At 44.7% G+C, this 19,347-nt stretch overlaps 1 protein-coding gene across 1 annotated transcript in view; it reads right to left on the bottom strand.

Moving 5' to 3' along the window:
- Positions 1 to 17,796, bottom strand: part of FDX1 (ferredoxin 1) — a 36,824-nt gene extending 19,028 nt beyond the window's left edge. Inside the window, exons 1-2 of the mRNA XM_047690441.1 lie at positions 17,446 to 17,796; positions 12,130 to 12,254 (exon numbers count right to left, since the gene is read on the bottom strand). Of these exons, the coding sequence (XP_047546397.1) occupies positions 12,130 to 12,254; positions 17,446 to 17,612 (292 nt within the window). The 5' untranslated portion in view covers positions 17,613 to 17,796. The remainder of the gene's footprint in view (positions 1 to 12,129; positions 12,255 to 17,445) is intronic.
- Positions 17,797 to 19,347: the final 1,551 nt, after the last annotated feature.

Here is a 19,347-nt window from a genome sequence, read left to right as displayed (position 1 = left end):
AAATCAAATGCTATTTCAGTATGTTGACTTTAAAAGGCCTGTGCAATTTCCTAAGAAGAGATGTAAGGTAGAAAGTTGGATCTGTAAGTTCCAGGCTCAGTGGAGAGGGGAGCTAACAAGGTAAATGCAAGAATTTATGGACATCAACATGGGATTTGGGGTCACAGAAGGGATGAGATCACCCAGGGAGAAACTGTAAAAAGGAGTCTGTACTTGGTCAGCCTCCCCTGAGTTGGGACTACAAGGGCAACACTGAAAAAATCTCCTTATTCTACGTTAGGAATCAACTGAACACCTGCCCCAGACTTCCTGACTTCATTTCCTTCATCTTTATTCTAGAAAGTGGCTCAGGCTTAACTCTATCTTTCGTGAACCTGGTTTAGCTTATCGTAAGTTTATATTTACATGCCCAAATTTCTGGACATGTTCAGGTCATGGATCTTTAAAGTTTCTCTCCAGAGACCACATAAGTGAATGCAGAATTCCTGTCAAACTACTAAAGACTGTGACATTAAATTTTCTATATTCCTAGAGTAGCAAGGGGGAAAGATTCTTCAGTGGTTGCCTCAGCGGGGTGGAAAACTTTTTTTTTTTTTTAAGATTTTATGTATTTGAGAGAGAGAGAGCACAAGTGGAAGAATGGGTAGAGGGAGAAGCAGGCTCCCCATTGAGCAGGGAGCATGATTTGGGGCTCGATCCCTCATGCTCTGAGCTGAAGGAAGACGCTTAACCGACCAAGCCACCCAGGCACCCAGGGAAACCTTTTTCAATGTATTCTTGAAGTGCTCTGTAATGAACAATGAACCTGTATTAATAACCATGCTAACAACAGTAGCTAATGTTTACTTTAAGCACTTGCTTTGATTAGCTCATTTGATCTTTTCAGAAGTCTCATGAGGTAGATACTAACATTATTCCCACTCTACCCTCAGTAAAACAAGAGGTTAGGTACCTAACCCTAGGTCACAAAGCAGGTTACTCAGCAGAGCTGAGAATCAAACCTACGCACAAAAATTCTATTCTTACCCAACCAACTAATGGCCTTCAAAAACAATTTTTTTTTTATTGTGACTCAGTGTGAACTTCATTCTACACCATGACCCAATACACATATACTTTGTAAAATAGCTCAACAAATAGTTCATGAGATAATACCCTTGCAAAAGATCGTGTGTTTTTATATATTCTGTTCTTTCTGATTTCCTTAAAATGCTTGTTGGAAGCTACTAAATTGGTTTCATGATCCACTAATACTTGCAACCTGCAGTTTGAAAATCATCATACTACAATACATGGTCATTAATGATGATATATCTTGGGACGCCTGGGTGGCTCAGTTGGTTAAGCAGCTGCCTTCGGCTCAGGTCACGATCCCAGCGTCCTGGGATCGAGTCCCGCATCGGGCTCCTTGCTCGGCGGGGAGCCTGCTTCTCCCTCTGCCTCTGCCTGCCATTCTGTCTGCCTGTGCTCGCTCGCTCTCCCTCTCTCTCTCTCTCTCTGACAAATAAATAAATAAAATCTTTTAAAAAAAATGATGATATATCTTCAAATTTTTAAATTTTTTTTAAGATTTTATTTATTTATTTGATAGAGATCACAAGTAGGCAGAGGGGCAGGCAGAGAGAGAAGGAAACAGGCTCCCTGCTGAGCAGAGAGCCCGATGCGGGGCTCGATCCCAAGACCCTGGGATCACGACCCGAGCCGAAGGCAGAGGCTTTAACCCACTGAGCCACCCAGGCGCCCTTTTTTTTTTTTTAAAGATCTTCAAATTTTTAAAAGATACCTTGAGGTGTTAAGATCACAATACTTATGCTTGCTTTGATTTAGAAGGAATTAATGGAGAGCAACTCAAGAAAATTATCTACTGCAAATAATGCATTTAAATGCTTTGAGAAAAGATGTGGCTTCAAGTAACAGAGGTTGAAACTCATTTAAGTAAAGGTTTAGTTTTCATTTTTATGATTTTTTTGTCAAATGGCACATTTAGAGAGCTTTTGCTAACCAAGAAAACAAAAAATACCTCATCAGAACACAGGCAAATAATTTGAACCATTTATAAAACAAACTCTACTAGGCAATTCTATCCCTAGAATTTATTGTGAGATTATAAAACATATACATAAAAAGTATTTCTGAGGATGTTCACCTTAAGTTTATTTTGAATAGCTGAAAATCGGAAGCCACCTAAATGTCCAAAGAAAGAGATGGATAAGTCATGGCATATCCATATAATAGAAAAATATGCATTGTATTTATTTTTTTAAGATTTACTTATTTTTTTGAGAGAGAGTGTGTAGAGATGCTGGAGGGGCAGGGAGAAGGAGGGAGAGAATCCCAAGCAGACTCTACACCAAGTACAGAGCCCGACACGGGGCTCAATCCCACGACCCCAAGATCATGACCTGAGCCAAAACCACGAGTCGGACACCCAACAGACGGCACCACCCAGGCCCCCCCCAACTTTCAAATGATGTTTACAAAAGAATACTTAATGTCAGATATTCTCTCATAGACTATGCAATGGGGGGAAACCCAACGCGTTTAGAACCAATCTTTTTTTATGCAAGGGAGGCACAGAACTCAAAACTCCAGCCGAGACTAACTTTCTCAGAGAAACGATGGCCAGGAGAGGCAGGGCAGCAGGGCCGGTCACTCGGCCGACCAGCAACACCGGCTGCAGATGCCACATGGCACACCCAGCGGTATACCCGCCGCGCTCACACCTCCTGATTTCCAAGAGATTTTTCTGAGCTTAAAAATATTCTTGCTTTTTAAAATCCTATTTTCCAAGCACTTTGACTTATACAGTCTCTACTCCTCGACTAACGGCACAGGTCAGGGCGATTGTTGACCATCTTAGGCATTAGGTCACGTTCAGCTTCCATCCCAGTTTCCGGTCTAGGGGTGGATTCCAGCACCATGCCGTCACCTGCTGAGTTAGTGAGCAATGCCGTGGGATATTCTGATTTCCATTTTTTTCAATAGCCTAATAGTCCCAAGTCTCAGTGCTGCTGTCAAAGAATAGGAAACACTTCTGTTTACCTGCTCACGCGGCAGCCCCTCATGGCATTAGTACAGAGACAGGTTATAATTCACCACGACTGTCAGCTTTACAATTAAGTGAATCTTTTTTTTGCTTTTTAAGATTTTATTTATTTATTTGACAGAGATCACAAGTAGGCAGAGAGGCAGGCAGAGAGAGAGGAGGAAGCAGGCTCCCTGCCGAGCAGAGAGCCCGATGCAGGGCTCGATCCCAGGACTCTGAGATTATGACCTGAGCCGAAGGCAGAGGCTTTAACCCACTGAGCCACCCCGGTGCCCCAAATTAAGTGAATCTTAAGAATGTGGAGACAGTCACACATTTCAAACACTGTGTTGAGTACGAAACTTCAAAAGTTTCATATTGCTCTTATTTTATCTAATTCGTGTCTGCATAAAATGTAACCACAGTACAGGTTTTAAAAAGCATAGTAATGTCATTAGCGGTTGCAGAGATTAGAATAATGAATGAATTTTTTATTTTAAATGCTTATTAAATTGTCCAACATTTTCTACAGTGAAAATGCATTGATTCTTTAATCAGAAAAAAAAAAGTTATTTTCTGTGTTTATACAGACTTTCTTTCCTACCCGAATTTTTTTTTTTTAAATACAATTTTTTTTTTTTTTTTTTTTTTTTGACAGAGAGAAATCACAAGTAGGCAGAGAGGCAGGCAGAGAGAGAGGAGGAAGCAGGCTCCCCACTGAGCAGACAGCCCAATGTGGGGCTTGAACCCAGGACCTGGGATCATGACCTGAGCCGAAGGCAGCGGCTTAACCCACTGAGCCACCCAGGCGCCCCCCGAATTTTTTAATTGTAGTAAAATATACATAACATAAAATCTACCATCCTTAGCCATGTTTAAATATATGGGTCAGTGGCACTAAATACTTCATTATGTTGTACGACCATCGCCACCAGCCCAGATTCTCTCCTCCCATTAGTCTCCGGCAACTTCTGTTCTCTCCTGCCTCTCTGAATTTGCCCCCTCTAGGTAGCTCACGTACAGGGAGTCCCAGAGCACTTGTCCTTTTGTGTCTGGCTTACACGCTTAGCACAATGTTCTCACGGCTCATCTGTTGCAGCTGATATCAAAACTTCAGCACTTTTTATGCCTAAAAAACAGTCCAGTCCACATATATACCACATTTTGTTTATCCACTCATCTGCTGGTGGACGTGTGAGTTGTTTCCATCTTTCGACCACTGTGAACACTGGTGTACAAGGATCTGAGTCTCTGCTTGCGAATCTTCTGGGGAAGCCCCAGAATGGCACTGCTGGATCACACAGTAACTCTGTTTCCCTGAGGACCGGCCAAACTGCCATCCACAGCGGCTGCACCGTCCCGCGTTCCCAGCAGCCCCACATCAGACCCCCACTTTCTCCTCCTCCCTGCCAACACCTGTTCTTCTCCCTTTCTTCTGACAGAAGTCATCCTGATGGCCCTGAAGTGCTATCCTCATCACATACACAGATTTTTATATAATGAAATAGACTAGTGCAAATATTTTTTAACACTTTCCTAATGTCATAATGTTCTGAAGACATAATATTGACTTAAGCATTATGAAAGTCCTATGAGGGGAATACTATTATTGCCCTCATTTGATTTTTAATGAAAGTGAGGCACAGGGAACACCAGTGACTTACTCAAGTCACAGTAGTAAAGTAAATCACTGCATTTACTTGGAGCAGTTAAAATAGAGAGAAGTGGAATAAAGATGAGAACCTCACCATCAGATCAAGAAGAGACAGCACACTGTCTGTCTGAACATCTTCTAGTTATCTTTCTCAGTGCATTCTGAAAAATCGAAAGCAACCAAAAACATTGTGTTTTCCACTGATAAGCATCTACCTATGTGATTATATACTGTAAATGTTACTTCTAACACACACATACTGTACTTTAGAAATGCCATCACAGGGGCGCCTGGGTGGCTCAGTGGGTTAAAGCCTCTGACTTCGGCTCAGGTCATGATTTCAGCGTCCTGGGATCGAGTCCCGCATCGGGCTCTCTGCTCAGTGGGGAGCCTGCTTTCCTTCCTCTCTCTCTCTGCCTGCCTCTCTGCCTACTTGTGATCTCTGTCTGTCAAATAAATAAATAAAAATCTTTAAAAAAAAAAAAAAAAAAAAAAGAAAGAAATGCCATCACAGACTCACACAGTTCCTGTTGTTAGATATTTAGGTTGTCTCCTCTCAGTTTTTTCTTACAGACATTTTTAAGACAGGTAACCCATTCACACTGTTCAAAACTCAGAAAGCATAGAAAGTTGTAGAATGAGGGGCGCCTAGGTGGCTCAGTCAGTTAAGCACCTGCCTTCAGCTCAGGTCATGATCTCAGGGTCCTGGGATGGAGCCCCACGTTGGGCTCCCTGCTCAGTGGGGAGCCTGCTTCTCCCTCTGCCCCTCCCCCCTGGCTTGTGAGCACACGCTCGCTCGCTCTCTCTCTCACTCACTCCCTCTCTTTCTCAAGTAAATAAATAAAATCCTTAAAAAAAAAAAGTTGTAGAATGAAAATCTTCCTCCTACCAACAGATAAGCACTGATATTTGGTTTTAAGACTCCTTCCAGAGACTTCTTAGAAAGAATATATAATATCCCATATAATATCCCATTGTATAACTTACACACTAGCCCTCTATTGATGGGCATTTGGTTGTTTCAAATCTTTTGCTGTTACAAATATCTCTGCAGTAATAGCCCAGTATATAGGCCTAGTGCATACGATCAAATCTGTGGAGAAATGTATAAAAATCAATTTACAGATCGCAGGCTCCACATTAGCTTTCTCAGAGCTCTCAAAAGCTCAGCTTTCTGAAGGGCATGAACAATGTCTATCATTTCATTTACATGTCCCCACTCAGAGCGGCAATGGCCTCCACACATTCTGATGTGAAGATGCCAGAGAACCTCCATGTTGTTTCCCTCAGCATTCTGAACTTCTGTAACAGCTGGTGTAACGTCTTTGTCCAGTCAAGTCTATCGCCTCGGCCTCCCTCGGGAGAGCTTCAAGTGTGGGCCACACTCTCCCATTTCTTTTGGTGCTTGAATTTTTTTAACTGAAAGTGGACACTGGAGATAACACGATGTAGCAACTATGGAAATGAAGGTCTCCACCCTGTGCTCCAGGTTTGCTGTTGCTCCTGGTGACTTTCCTGTTCTAATTCTCTCAAGTCTGTCTTCCTGGTTGTGTGCGGCCACTGAGGTCTCTGCTCAATTAGCTTAGTGGTCAGCAGATGCCCGAGCAGGGTGTCCTTCAGTGCTTGGACCCAGTGAGTCTTCTACCCTTTGCTGACAAGCTTGGGGTGGGGTGTGTGTATGTGTGTGTGTGTGTGTGTGGTGTGCTCCCCTCAGCGTTCGAGCAGCCTACATGTCTGTCTCAGCCCTCACCGTGCGGGACCTGACGGGGAGCCAGGGTGAGAGGCTAGGATGCTGTCACATCCTTCTTGGGCATGAGCAGGGTCCTGCACGTGTGCATGGCCCTTCGAGATCCCCAGGGCATTTCAAAGCCCGCTACGGACATCTCATTCCCCACATCTTCCTTTTAAATGTTTGGCCGGGCTCGTGCTTGCCCAGCTGGGGTGTGAAACAGCTGTAGGTGCCTGTTCCAGACTGAAGGCGCAGGGACAGAGCTCCCTGCACAGAGCAGTCTCGGAGGCAGGCCAAAGAACGACTCCCTGGGATGGAGCTTTCCGGGGAAGCTGTAGGACTCATGGCCGCATTCTGGAGATGGGACTTCCCGAGGAACTGAAACCCCACCCGCCCCTCCGGCGGCTGCGAGGCTGCTGGGCTTCACAGCTCCGGTAGTTCCGAAGCTGCGGAGTCTTAAAGCTACTGCAGGAGCGGGGAGGGGATGAGGGAAGGCCAAGTTAAAATGCCACAAATGCTACTGTTCTTACCAAGGTCAGCGCTGGGCTCAGCACTTCACTTCCGATAGCCCGTTTAATCCTCAACAACCCTGTGAGGCCGGAACCTTTATAATCCTATCTCACAGAAGAGGAAATTGGGACACACGGATTTTTGAGTGGCTTGCTCCAGGTCTCACGGCCAGTAAGAGGCGTCTTAGTGCTGGTTTATGAACCATAATCTGATTCCACAGTCTATTCTCAATCACTATGTGCTGTACCACTTTTCATTTGTGAGAGAAAAATTCAGAGAAACTAAGTTGAGTTAAAAGCATAGCTGAATGCGGGGTTGCCTGGGTTGCTCAGTCATTTAAGCATCTGACTCCTGATATTAGCTCAGGTCATGATCTCACGGTTGCAAGTTCAAGCCCTGTATTGGCCTCCGCATGCTGAGTGTGGAGCCTATGTGAGGCCTACTTAAAAAAAAAAAAAATTTTTAAAGATGTAGCTGAATGAACTCATGAGGAACACGAATTATAAATTTTATAGAATATATATTTTTCATAAATTATCAATGAGTTCTTTCCCTAAATTAGTCATTCTTTTTTTTTTCTTTTCAGCATAACAGTATTCATTGTTTTTGCACCACACCCAGTGCTCCATGCAATCCGTGCCCTCTCCAATACCCACCACCTGGTTCCCCCAACCTCCCACCCCCCGCCCCTTCAAAACCCTCAGATTGTTTTTCAGAGTCCATAGTCTCTCATGGTTCACCTCCCCTTCCAATTTCCCTCAACTTCCTTCTCCGCTCCATCTCAACCATGTCCTCCATGCTATTTGTTATGCTCCACAAATAAGTGAAACCATAAGATAATTGACTCTCTCTGCTTGACTTATTTCACTCAGCATCATCTCTTCCAGTCCCGTCCATGTTGCTACACAAGTTGGGTATTCATCCTTTCTGATGGAGGCATCATACTCCATAGTGTATATGGACCACATCTTCCTTATCCATTCGTCCATTGAAGGGCATCTTGGTTCTCTCCACAGTTTGGCGACCGTGGCCATTGCTGCTATGAACACTGGGGTACAGATGGCCCTTCTTTTCACTCCATCTGTATCCTTGGGGTAAATACCCAGTAGTGCAATTGCAGGGTCATAGGGAAGTTCTATTTTTAATTTCTTGAGGAATCTCCACACTGTTCTCCAAAGTGGCTGCACCAACTTGCATTCCCCCCAACAGTGTAAGAGGGTTCCCCTTTCTCCACATCCTCTCCAACACACGTTGTTTCTTCTCTTGCTAATTTTGGCCATTTGAACTGGTGTAAGGTGGTATCTCAATGTGGTTTTAATTTGAATCTCCCTGATGGCTAGTAATGATGAACATTTTTTCATGTGTCTGATTAGCCATTTGTATGTCTTCATTGGAGAAGTGTCTGTTCATATCTTCTGCCCATTTTTTAATATGATTGTCTGTTGTGTTTTTTTTTTTTTTAAGATTTTATTTGTCCATTTGACAGACAGAGATCACAAGTAGGCAGAGAGTCAGGCAGAGAGAGAGGAGGAAGCAGGCCCCCCGCTGCGCAGAGAGCCGGACATGGGGCTCGATCCCAGGACCCCGAGACCATGACCTGAGCCGAAGGCAGAGGCTTTAACCCACTGAGCCACCTAGGCACCCCTGATTGTCTGTTTTGTGTGTGTTGAGTTTGAGGAGTTCTTTATAGATCCTGGATATCAATCTTTTGTCTGTACTGTCATTTGCAAATATCTTCTCCCATTCCGTGGGTTGCCTCTTTGTTTTGTTGACTGTTTCCTTTGCTGTGCAGCTTTCGATCTTGATGAAGTCCCAAAAGTTCATCTTCGCTTTTGTTTCCTTTGCCTTTGGAGCCATATCTTTGAAAGAAGTTGCTGTGGCTGATATCGAAGAGATTACTGCCTATGTTCTCCTCTAGGATTCTGATGGATTCCTGTCTCACGTTGAGGTCTTTTATCCATTTTGAGTTTATCTTTGTGTACGGTGTAAGAGAATGGTCAAGTTTCCAATTTTCCCAGCACGATTTATTGAAGAGTCTGTCTTTTTTCCACTGTATATTTTTTCCTGCTTTGTCGAAGATTATTTGACCATAGAGTTGAGGGTCCATATCTGGGCTGTCTACTCTGTTCCACTGGTCTATGTGTCTGTTTTTATGCCAGTACCATGCTGTCTTGGTGATCACAGCTTTGTAGTAAAGCTTGAAATCAGGTAACGTGATGCCGCTAGTTTTATTTTTGTTTTTCAACATTTCCTTAGCAATTCGGGGTCTCTTCTGATTCCATACAAATTTTAGGATTATTTGCTCCAGCTCTTTGAAAAATACCGGTGGAATTTTAATAGGAATGGCGTTAAAAGTATAGATTGCTCTAGGCAGTATAGACATTTTAACAATGTTTATTCTTCCGATCCAAGAGCATGGAATGGTCTTCCATCTTTTTGTGTCTTCTTCAATTTCTTTCATGAGTGTTCTGTAGTTCCTCGAGTACAGATCCTTTACCTCTTTGGTTAGGTTTATTCCCAGGTATCTTATGGTTCTTGGTGCTATAGTAAATGGAATCGATTCTCTAATTTCCCTTTCTGTTAAGTCAGTCATTCTTAACCACAGTGTAGATCTGAACCCTGTGCAACTTTTTACAAGTCTACCTGCACAATTTTGTCTCTCCCTGTACTACTTAGGATGGAAGGCAGACGTCTGCATTTTTTAAAGTTCTGTAGAGGTTCTGAAACTCAGTCCCAGCCAAGAACCACAGCATTCAAATAAGAAACTCCTTAAAATTAGAACTGTATCAATTCTTTCTGGGACAGGTGTTCACACAGGAAGGACATCTCTTAGGAAAAATGATAGAAAGGCAAAAGGAAAGGGAAAAGCAGAGGTTTTGGGGTTAGAGACTTGAGTCCTAGACCTCCTAACTGCTCCATGTATGACCCCAGAAAAATTAATTTCCTTGAACCTCATTTTCTTCATCTATAACATAGAAGTTTTTAAAAAACAAGTCTACTTCTTAGACTTGTTACAAGAACAGATAACGTATGCTGGAATGTTGTTTGCACTCAAATGGCCGTTGTTATGATTAACCTGAACTGATGTTAGATGTAAGAATTCAGCAAATGTGAGTGAAATAAGTCAAGCAGAGAGAGTCAATTATCATATGGTTTCACTTATTTGTGGAGCATAACAAATAGCATGGAGGACAAGGGGAGATGGAGAGGAGAAGGGAGTTGAGGGAAATTGGAAGGGGAGGTGAACCATGAGAGACTATGGACTCTGAAAAACGATCTGAGAATTTTGAAGGGGTGGGGGGTGGGAGGTTGGGGGCACCAGGTGGTGGGTATTGTAGAGGGCACGGATTGCATGGAGCACTGGGTGTGGTGCAAAAATAATGAATACTGTTATGCTGAAAAAATAAAAAAAATTAAAAAAAAAAAGAAAAAAAAAAAAAAGAATTCAGCAAATGTGACGCACTGTCAACTCTGGACAAAATCTACTCTGTGAGGCACCTGAGCAAGAGCTCATAATCTCATACAGGAGAGAGGAATCCTCCCTAAAGAGGAAAACCATGATGAGCATTAACATAGGCATTTTTTTTTTTTTTTAGATTTTATTTATTTATTTGTCAGAGAGCATGAGCACAGGCAGAGGCAGAGGGAGAAGCAGGCTCCCTGCTGAGCAAGGAGCCCGATGTGGGACTCGATCCCAGGACGCTGGGATCCTGACCTGAGCCGAAGGCAGCTGCTTAACCAACTGAGCCACCCAGGCGTCCCACATAGGCATATTTATTACATGAAGGGAAAACGGAGGAGACATAATTCTGATCTGGAAGGGCTCTTCAAAGTGCAGAGTGAACAATGTCTTGAACGAATCATAGTCAGATATACTCCTTGGGGCTTTCCTGCGGACCAGTGGTTCACAAACTTTAACATACATCAAAATCACAAGGAGGACTGTGAAAACACATTGCTGGGCTCTACTGCAGCCTTTCTGATTCAGAAGGTCTGGCATGGGGCCTGAGGATCTGCATTTCCCAAGTGACATGATGCTAATGGTAAAAGGAACCCCCTTTGAGAACCACCACTCCAGAGAGAGAGAGAGAGAGAGAGAGAGAACGAGCTTGAGCAAAACTGCCAAGTGAAAGACTGCATGTCTCTGAGCCATAGGAAGGCAGTTTCTGGAACATCTGCTTTGTGTGAGTCAGTAAAGAATACAATCAGAGCAAGACATAAAAACTTTCTAACTAAAACACTTCCTTCTCTAACAAGAGGTAGATAAACTGCCCTTCCAGGCAGGGGAACGGACATTCAAGACCATGTGGTGATGCAGGTTAGCTGGACGTGTTGCGGTGACTATTCTGTAATACATACAAATATTAAAACAGTATATGACACACCTAAAATGAATATAAAGTTAAATGGCAATTATAGCACAATAAAAATAAAATTTAAAAAAGGAGTAAGTTACTCAACTCACTTAAAATAATGCATAAGCTCTATCAATACAAGAAAGCAACAGTCAAACCCAAACTGAGGGACACATTTTATAAAATAATGTACCAGTGCTTTTCAAAAGTATCACGGTTGTGAAAAACAAGAAAGGACCAAGGAAATGTCACAGACTGAAGGGACTATGGACATATAATACCTAAATGCAACATGGGCTCCTAGATTGAATCCCAAAACAAAAGACAGTTGGAAAAACCAGGAAAATTCTATTAAATCTCAAGTTTTTGAGTAACTGAGTCAACATTAATTTCTGGGTTTTGATTACTATACCACAGTAATGTAAACTGTTAACAGTAAGGGAAGCTTAGTGAAGATTATATAGGAAAATTCTTTTCTCTAAATTGAAGGTATTTCCAAATATAAAGTTAAAACCAAAAGACTAAGTCAAAATCTACTCCTCTGTGATATGACATTCATGATCTCTAACCTGGTGTCTTTCAACTTCAGTTGCTACCCCCAGCTTAGTGGCACACAAGTCATCATCAGTAAGGGAATGAGGCAACAGACTTCGGGGCACATGGTTAATTCAACGTACAAAGAAGAGAAATGCAGTATCACTCATATTCTTTATAAATGAGAATTTAACACTATCACGTCCTGAATTTTAGTATTTTACTTAGCATGCTAAAGGTTAAAATTCTGCAAAAAAGCGCCCAAAAGTTGAACCCATTTAATGGTTTCACTTATAAATTTTAAGGAATGTCCCATACTCACCAAAACCATCAATATCTAGATTATTTTCGATCACAACATCCAGGAGAGAGTCACCAACTTTTCCTTTGGCTGTTAATGTCTCACCATCACGGTTTATGAAGTAAACTGTTATTTTATCTTCTGAGCTGGAAAGGAAGCAGTCCTTTATTATTTTTAGTCATTTCAAGGAATACTTTAAAATATTGTTTTCAGGGGCAGCTGAGTGGCTCAGTGGGTTAAGCCTCTGCCTTCGGCTCGGGTCATGATCCCAGGGTCCTGAGATGGAGCCCCACATTGGGCTCTCTGCTCAGCAGGGAGCCTGCTTCCCCCTCTTTCACTGCCTGCCACTCTGCCTACTTGTGATCTCTGCCTGTCAAATAAATAAATAAAATCTTTAAAATATTGTTTTCAGGGGCACCTGTGTGGCTCAGTCAGTTAAGCGGTTGCCTGCGGCTCAGGTCATGACCCCGGGTCCTGGGATCAAGCCCCGCATTGGGCTCCCTGCTCTTCAAGGAGCCTATTTCTCCTCTCCCTCTGCCTGCTGCTCCCCTTGCTTGTACTCTCTCTGTCAAATAAATAAATTCAATCTTTTTTTAAAAAACACTGTTTTCAGAGCCTGTAAGGCCAAAGAAAATAGGGTGTGCGTCTATGGAGGTGCACCCACGCACACAAATATGTTTTCTATAGTATTTTCTTTCCTTTCCACAGTTTGAGAAAAAGACATCACAAAGCTGAGGTGTGTCTATCTCTCCACCTACCAGAGAGGAAGCTCTACCCACCATTTTAAAGGAAAGAGCAACCACATTTCTATTAAGGCCACATGTTGTGTCACCCCAAGGGTCACGGTCATAGGTCACAGTCACGTGACAACATTTAGCAATCCTCATCAGTCATTACATCTATGTTGCTCTCCCACAGCTCTCTTAAAAGCAACGTCTCTATGTAACATCCCTAAAAGACGAGAGCATGGTCGTGGAGCACTGGAGAAAGGCCCATCGTTCTGGGGTCAGTACGACACCCGTCACGCAGGTGTCTGGTAGGCCCTGTGGCTGTGAGGCAGCAGTCCGACTGTTTTCTGAGCATTTAAACATCTCACTTTGCTCCTCATCATGTACTCAAAAATCAAAGGGACTAGAGTAGATCTGTGTTTGTTTGAATCCATGGGAGGATAAATAAAATGCCTCCTTACGTATTTCATTACAGGACATTATAGTACCCACCAGAGTTAGCTGACCGACTTAAAGCGCTTTCGCGTCTCACAAACATCACTACACAATCTGGGAGAAGAAATTCTGTTAGCAACTAGAAGCTTGTCATCCATCATCAGTCATTTTTAAATTTTTGCCTCACAAATGAAAAGATGTACTTCAGCTGAAAAGAATTAGTTGCAATTTTCACTACCGCCAATAGATGGTAATAATCCATCAAAGAAAACTTTTGTGTAAGAAAAAACCTAGAATTACAGGATCCCAAATTATCAAGTCCAATTATCTTATTTAACACATGAGGCAACTGAAATCCCCTTTCAGATAATGCCCTCCCTGATAATTCAATGCTGAAAAAAGAGAACTGTATGAATTAAAAATTATCACCTATGTATGTGTGTGTGTCCCCGAGAGAGAGAGAGAGAGAAAATGTCCCTCCAAAAGGGACAGTGCTCTCCAATTCTCTTCACAGCCAGAAAGTCCTTTTGAAGTAAGTACTCCTGAACATTAGTCCTGATTTTGAACTAGGTAACCGCCGCCTCTCCAAGGCAGAGTGGCTGCGAACGAGGATACTCTGGAGGCGGGGCGGACTCCGCTTCTGGGGTTATTCCAAGAACACAGACAAAGAAAGAATGTAGGAGAACTGACCTCAGAGATACTCAGGACACGGAAAGAGAAGGTTCTGTTGACCATCTGTACAAGGAAGACTGAGAAAGATGGAAGAAACAATGTTAAGATCTGCAGCTCAGGCAAGGAGGGCTCTAGTTAACCCAGAGTTCACAGAGATGGAGCAGCCTTGGGGAAGACGGAAATGAGTCCAAGTCCACACCTATTTTAATTGAGCTAAAAGAAAAGAACCAGAGAAGAATGTCCAGAAGCCAGATGGAAATACGGGTCTGAGTCCAGCACCGCAGTCTAGGGATCTGACAAGGACAAATGCCCGGGAGCTAAAGGCTGCAGGAAGGACAACAGCAACAATCCCATCCCGAACGTGCACCACTGTAAGCCAGAGGTTTTACCACTGCTGTTCTTCTGGAGCATTCTACTGCTAAGCTTACAGCACGGAAATGTGACATCAGACTCCTCTTCTATAAAATCAGGGTAACATGTAAATTCCAGTTTTAACAACGGAGGCAAAATACCTAACACAGAGGAGCGCTCAACAAACACAGATTCACAACTTTAAGGCCTCAGTCCTTTTGTTGCTGAAAAGCCTAAAGGCCTATGTACTAAAGGCGTAGAGTCCACAGAAAAAAACCGCAGAGTGAGAGCAATGAAAGGTCTGCTGAAGGCCCGCAGAGGAAGCAGAAACAGGAGAGGAAGGGTAATCTGCAGTCGACAGAGCCTGGAACCCAAGAATCAGATGTAGGCTGCAGCTGCGGCTCTGACACACGCGCGTGAGATGACCGCAGGAAGCCGCCCACTTCCTTGCTGGGGGACAGGGAGATGCAGGCAACAGTGACTTCAGCAAGCCGCTGAGACCATTCAAGGAAAGCCTGTGGAAACTCTGTTCCTTAAAGCATCATACACATGTACGTTACCCAAATACCTTTCTCCATCTGCTATTAGTCATTGGTATTGGTGGGTTTTATATTTTCCCCCCAATTCTAAGAACTCGCCAAAAGCCCTGAGCTGTTCCTCAGGGTAAGAATTCACGCACTGAGAAATACGGTCCTTCTAAACCTTCTACCATCGTCAATTAGTCAGTCAGCACCACACGCATCTCTTTTCTTAGTTTCTTACCTTTTCCTACTGCCATTTATTCTGCTCGGCCACAGATGTTTTAAGGAAGCTGTGAGGGGTGGCCATGTAAGTTTGTGACAGACTTCTCCTAGGGAGGGAAGTGATGGCTGCTGCCCACCTTTTTACATGGGGGGGGGGTGCCTGGGGCATTTGGTCCAGGGAAAGGGCCCCTTTTAGGGCTCCCTACTTCCGTAGCCATCCTAACTCTTCCAAATGACTCCTTGGGCTAAAGAATTATCAATTCTTTTTTTTTTTTTTTTTTGAAATTAGGTGGGTTTTTTTTTTATAAAGATTTTATTTATTTGACAGACAGAGATCACAAGTAGGCAGAGAGGAAGGCAGAGAGAGAGGAGGAAGCAGGCTCCCCGCTGAGCAGAGAGCCCGATGCGGGACTCAATCCCAGGACACTGGGATCATGACCTGAGCTGAAGGCAGAGGCTTTAACCCGCTGAGCCACCCAGGCGCCCCAAGAATTATCAATTCTTATGGTGTTTGCTAAACACCTAGTTTGCCAGCTACTTAACATGAATTTGTATCCCCCACTCCACCTACCTCCCAGGATTTTCTTGACAGTGAAGTACAAGTTTTGTGATAGCCCTTTGGAACCGAAATCACAACAAAATATGAAGTATTGTGTCAGGGTATTTTGGAGCAAAAGGACTTTTTCAACTCTCAGTTATTGATAACTTAGCTACATGCACAACTTCCCGAGACGGAACTACAGCCTCTAGGCTGCTCTGTCCAATGGAACGTATCTGCACCAGCAGAGATGTTCTGTACCTGCGGCGTCCAATACAGTAGCTGCTGGCCCCACGCGGCTGCTGAGTACTTGACATGCGGCCAGTGCAACAGGAATGCTGAATCTTTTCACCGAATTTAACATAAGTTATCTTAAATAGCCACATGTGGTTAGTCATACCCAAACTAGAAAACACAAGCCTCAGATAGCAAGACTTGGAAAATCTAGCTGTAGCTCCAAAGTCTGCAATACAAGGCACAAGGCCATCCACTGAAACAGGGCCAAGGTGGGGAAAGGAGGATTATGAGGGAATAGAACAGATATGCTTCCTTTTAAGACAATTTGTCTAAGCAAGTTCAAAGTTAGTAAGTTTAGGGGAGATAATTCCCATTTACAAAAGCACTCGTGTTCCCTTTAAATACTGGTTTTGTGAATATGTTCGATATATATCCCAATTTATACACGGTTTTTCAAAAACGCATCCACAGCAGAAAGCAAGACAATCACATGTAGAGAGGTCAAGGAAATAAGGACAAAGTAATCTGCCTTGCCTTCTCCATTATCTCCCCCACAGTCCATGAAACAAAGATTTATTGAGCACACTCTATGTAACAGGATTAAAGGGGGCAAGATGATTAAGTTCTAGTCTCTCTGTTCTTGGGGAGCTTATCAAGGAGAAACCAGATAAGGCAGTGGACAACACTCTGCCTCCAGTTCTTGCATCCTGCTGGGGGACAGCAAGGACCTGCATTACAGACGGCCCCACCACACCGCTGCACTCTGAAATGATGAGTACATTTTAACTCTGTGACATCGCAGGGGGCTGTGTCTTTGAAAAACTTATGTGCCCAAGAATATAAAACTTCACCATATTTGGGGGAAATTTTTTCACTTCAACATTTAATACAAAACACAACACTGTGGGCCTCAGTAGCTACAGTTCACGGGTGGCATCCCCTGAGCCCTCCCCAATTTGCGAGGCACAATACTACCTGTACTACCTGACTTAGTCTTCAAATAACTGTACGACGCCGACACTAGTGCTATGCTCCATTTATAAATGGGGAAACTGAGGCCTACAGTGATGAAGGAAGTTAGGCATTAAGCCCAGTTTAAAACCCTGCCTTGCCAACCCAAGGCAGAGCCTTTTAGCCCCGTACCAGCTCGGAGAGCGGTCAGGGAAGTAGCGGGAACAGAGTGGGTGTATTCCAAACAGACATTCCTCTGCCAGAGAACTGGAAACAGAATGTCCCAACAGGGCGGGGGAAAGGCCCAGGACGAAAGCTGCTGGCCAGGACATCCGTGAGGAGCATCTTATGAAGGTCACCGCAGGCTCCGATCAAATCAAAGGTCAGCGCCCAGCCAAACCCCGGGAGCGGGCGGCGGCAAAGCGCACGGCTTTCTGGAGGACCCCGGGAGGCGCGGGGAACGGCAGAGCCTGGGTCCCGCGGCCCCGATTCCCGCAGGCGTCGGCGGGACACAAGGGAGACAGGCCCGCAGAAGCGCTATGGGCTAGGCGGGCCGAACGGCGAGCGATCGCGGACACCCCCGGGACGCAGGCGCCTGAGCAGAAGAAGCGGAACGAGGCAGCCCACGCCGCCCCGCCGCGGCGCCCGGGACCCCCACCCGCATGCGCACGCCGCGCCTCACCTGCTCCGCGCCGGCGCCGACACGCTCAGCGTCCGGGGCAGCTCCCCCGCGCCGCCGCCCCGGCCCGGGGCCGCGCGGGGTCCGGCGACGAGCAGCCAGCGACGGGCCGCGCTGCCCAGGGCTGCGGAGGCGACGCGCAGGAGCCGGGCGCCCCCCGCGGCGGCCATAGCCGGTGGTCACGTAACGACCGGAAGCGACGGCAGCGTTTGGCTCGGCGACTGCGAACAGGCCGCCGCGCCGGCGCCGGACGCCCGGGGGTCCGCGGGGAGGAACGCCGCGGCTGGGGTCCCGGCGAGGGCCTGCTCGGTGCGGCGACCGCGGGCTGCGCGCGCCTTCCGGGTGACCTATAAACCCGGCGGCACCCCGAGTGCGGCGCCTCCCCCTGCCGGTTCCCACGCCTCCCGGGCGGGTGTGGCCTCTCGGGGGCGGGGCTGAGCGCGGGGGCGGTGCCCCTCCCGACCAGGTTGGCCTGCACCTTGCGGCTCCGACCGCGGTGGGCGCGCCGGAAGCCCGAGCTGTGAGAGGCCGGCGACGTCGCAGGGGAAGATACCGTAGAAAGACCTGCAGGTAAGGAAACCACCACTTCTGTTTCGCCCTTCTCTCGCCTTCTCCCCGTTCAAAACAGAACAAAACCCAGTGTGGGCGATTATCATCCTGGAGTTCAGATTAGGGAAAAAAGGGAATTCTGGGCATTGTCAAACAAGGACAGTAGGAAATTTCACAATGCCAACAGACGTGATACACAGAGGAACAGTTATGATTATAAAGGGATACTGGAGAAAGCCGGTAATAATTCAGGGTCAATAAATGCTCGTTCAGCCCATGAAATCCATGAGTTTGGAAAGCTTTTGATGAACTGTTTTTTTTTTAATGCTTCTACAAAATGCAAGAAAGATGAACTTAAAAATACCCGTTGTCATGATTGATACGTTGTGGTGGAAAGAACGTGGGCTTTGAGGTCAGAAATAGCGATGTTCAAATCCAAGGTCTGCCACTCCTGAGCTCTGAGACCTTGGGGGAATTATTGTCAAGGATCAGCGTTTCCAAAACCCTTAAACACTGATAAGATGTTCCAGTCTCCAGGGCCATTCTGAGGGTTACAGGAAAAAAAAAAAAAGTACAAGGAATGGCATAATGCGTCACAAATCTTAATGTGATAGCTTCCTGGGCCCCCCTCCCTAAAGCCATTTTAAAGATGCCAAAGGTCAAAGTCAAGTGGATATTGCAGATGTGCTAAACACAATAAAAGATACTTTAAAAATTAATTAAATGAATTAAATAGTTATTATTTAAATATTTTAAAATTTTAAAATACTTTAAAAAATATTCAGAACAAGGAAGTCTAGACCTGAGTAAAGTTTCTCCAGACGTTGTGTGCTGGGCCTTGAATCTGATGGCATAGAGAAGGCAGTCATTTGGCTCCCAAATTGCTTAAATCTTCCCATAAAGAGAGAAATTTTCAGGCTGGAAAGGGACCACAAACCCAGACAAGTTAGTCGGAAAGAGAAGGTTGTAAAAGAACAGTTAAGTTTTTTTGTATATAAGATCAAATCTTTCGATTGAGATGAATTCATCTCTAGGAAGAAAATGGGAGGGGCGGGGAGTACAGACTTTCTTCTGTCAACAAATCCAGTTCAGCTGGGTTATGGCACATGCAGCTTTGTGCTTCGTGTGGTAGTGTGTATACATTGTTCCACTTAGAAACCCCCATGCTACCAGCCACAGGGCCTGGAGCATATCAAGTGGGCAGCAAATATTTGTGAATAAGTGCATATTGTCATGTAACTTCTGTTAGTAATCACCACAATTCATGAAGCAGTTACATGAAAATTAAAGATGGAAAAAATGTTCTCCAGATTTTCAAAGATGGGTAAGGCTTGATCCCAAAGATTGCAAATATCT

Source organism: Lutra lutra, chromosome 10 (assembly GCF_902655055.1).
Source record: "Lutra lutra chromosome 10, mLutLut1.2, whole genome shotgun sequence".
Classification (NCBI taxonomy): Eukaryota; Metazoa; Chordata; class Mammalia; order Carnivora; family Mustelidae; genus Lutra; species Lutra lutra.
This window is presented reverse-complemented; position numbering and strand designations above follow the sequence as displayed.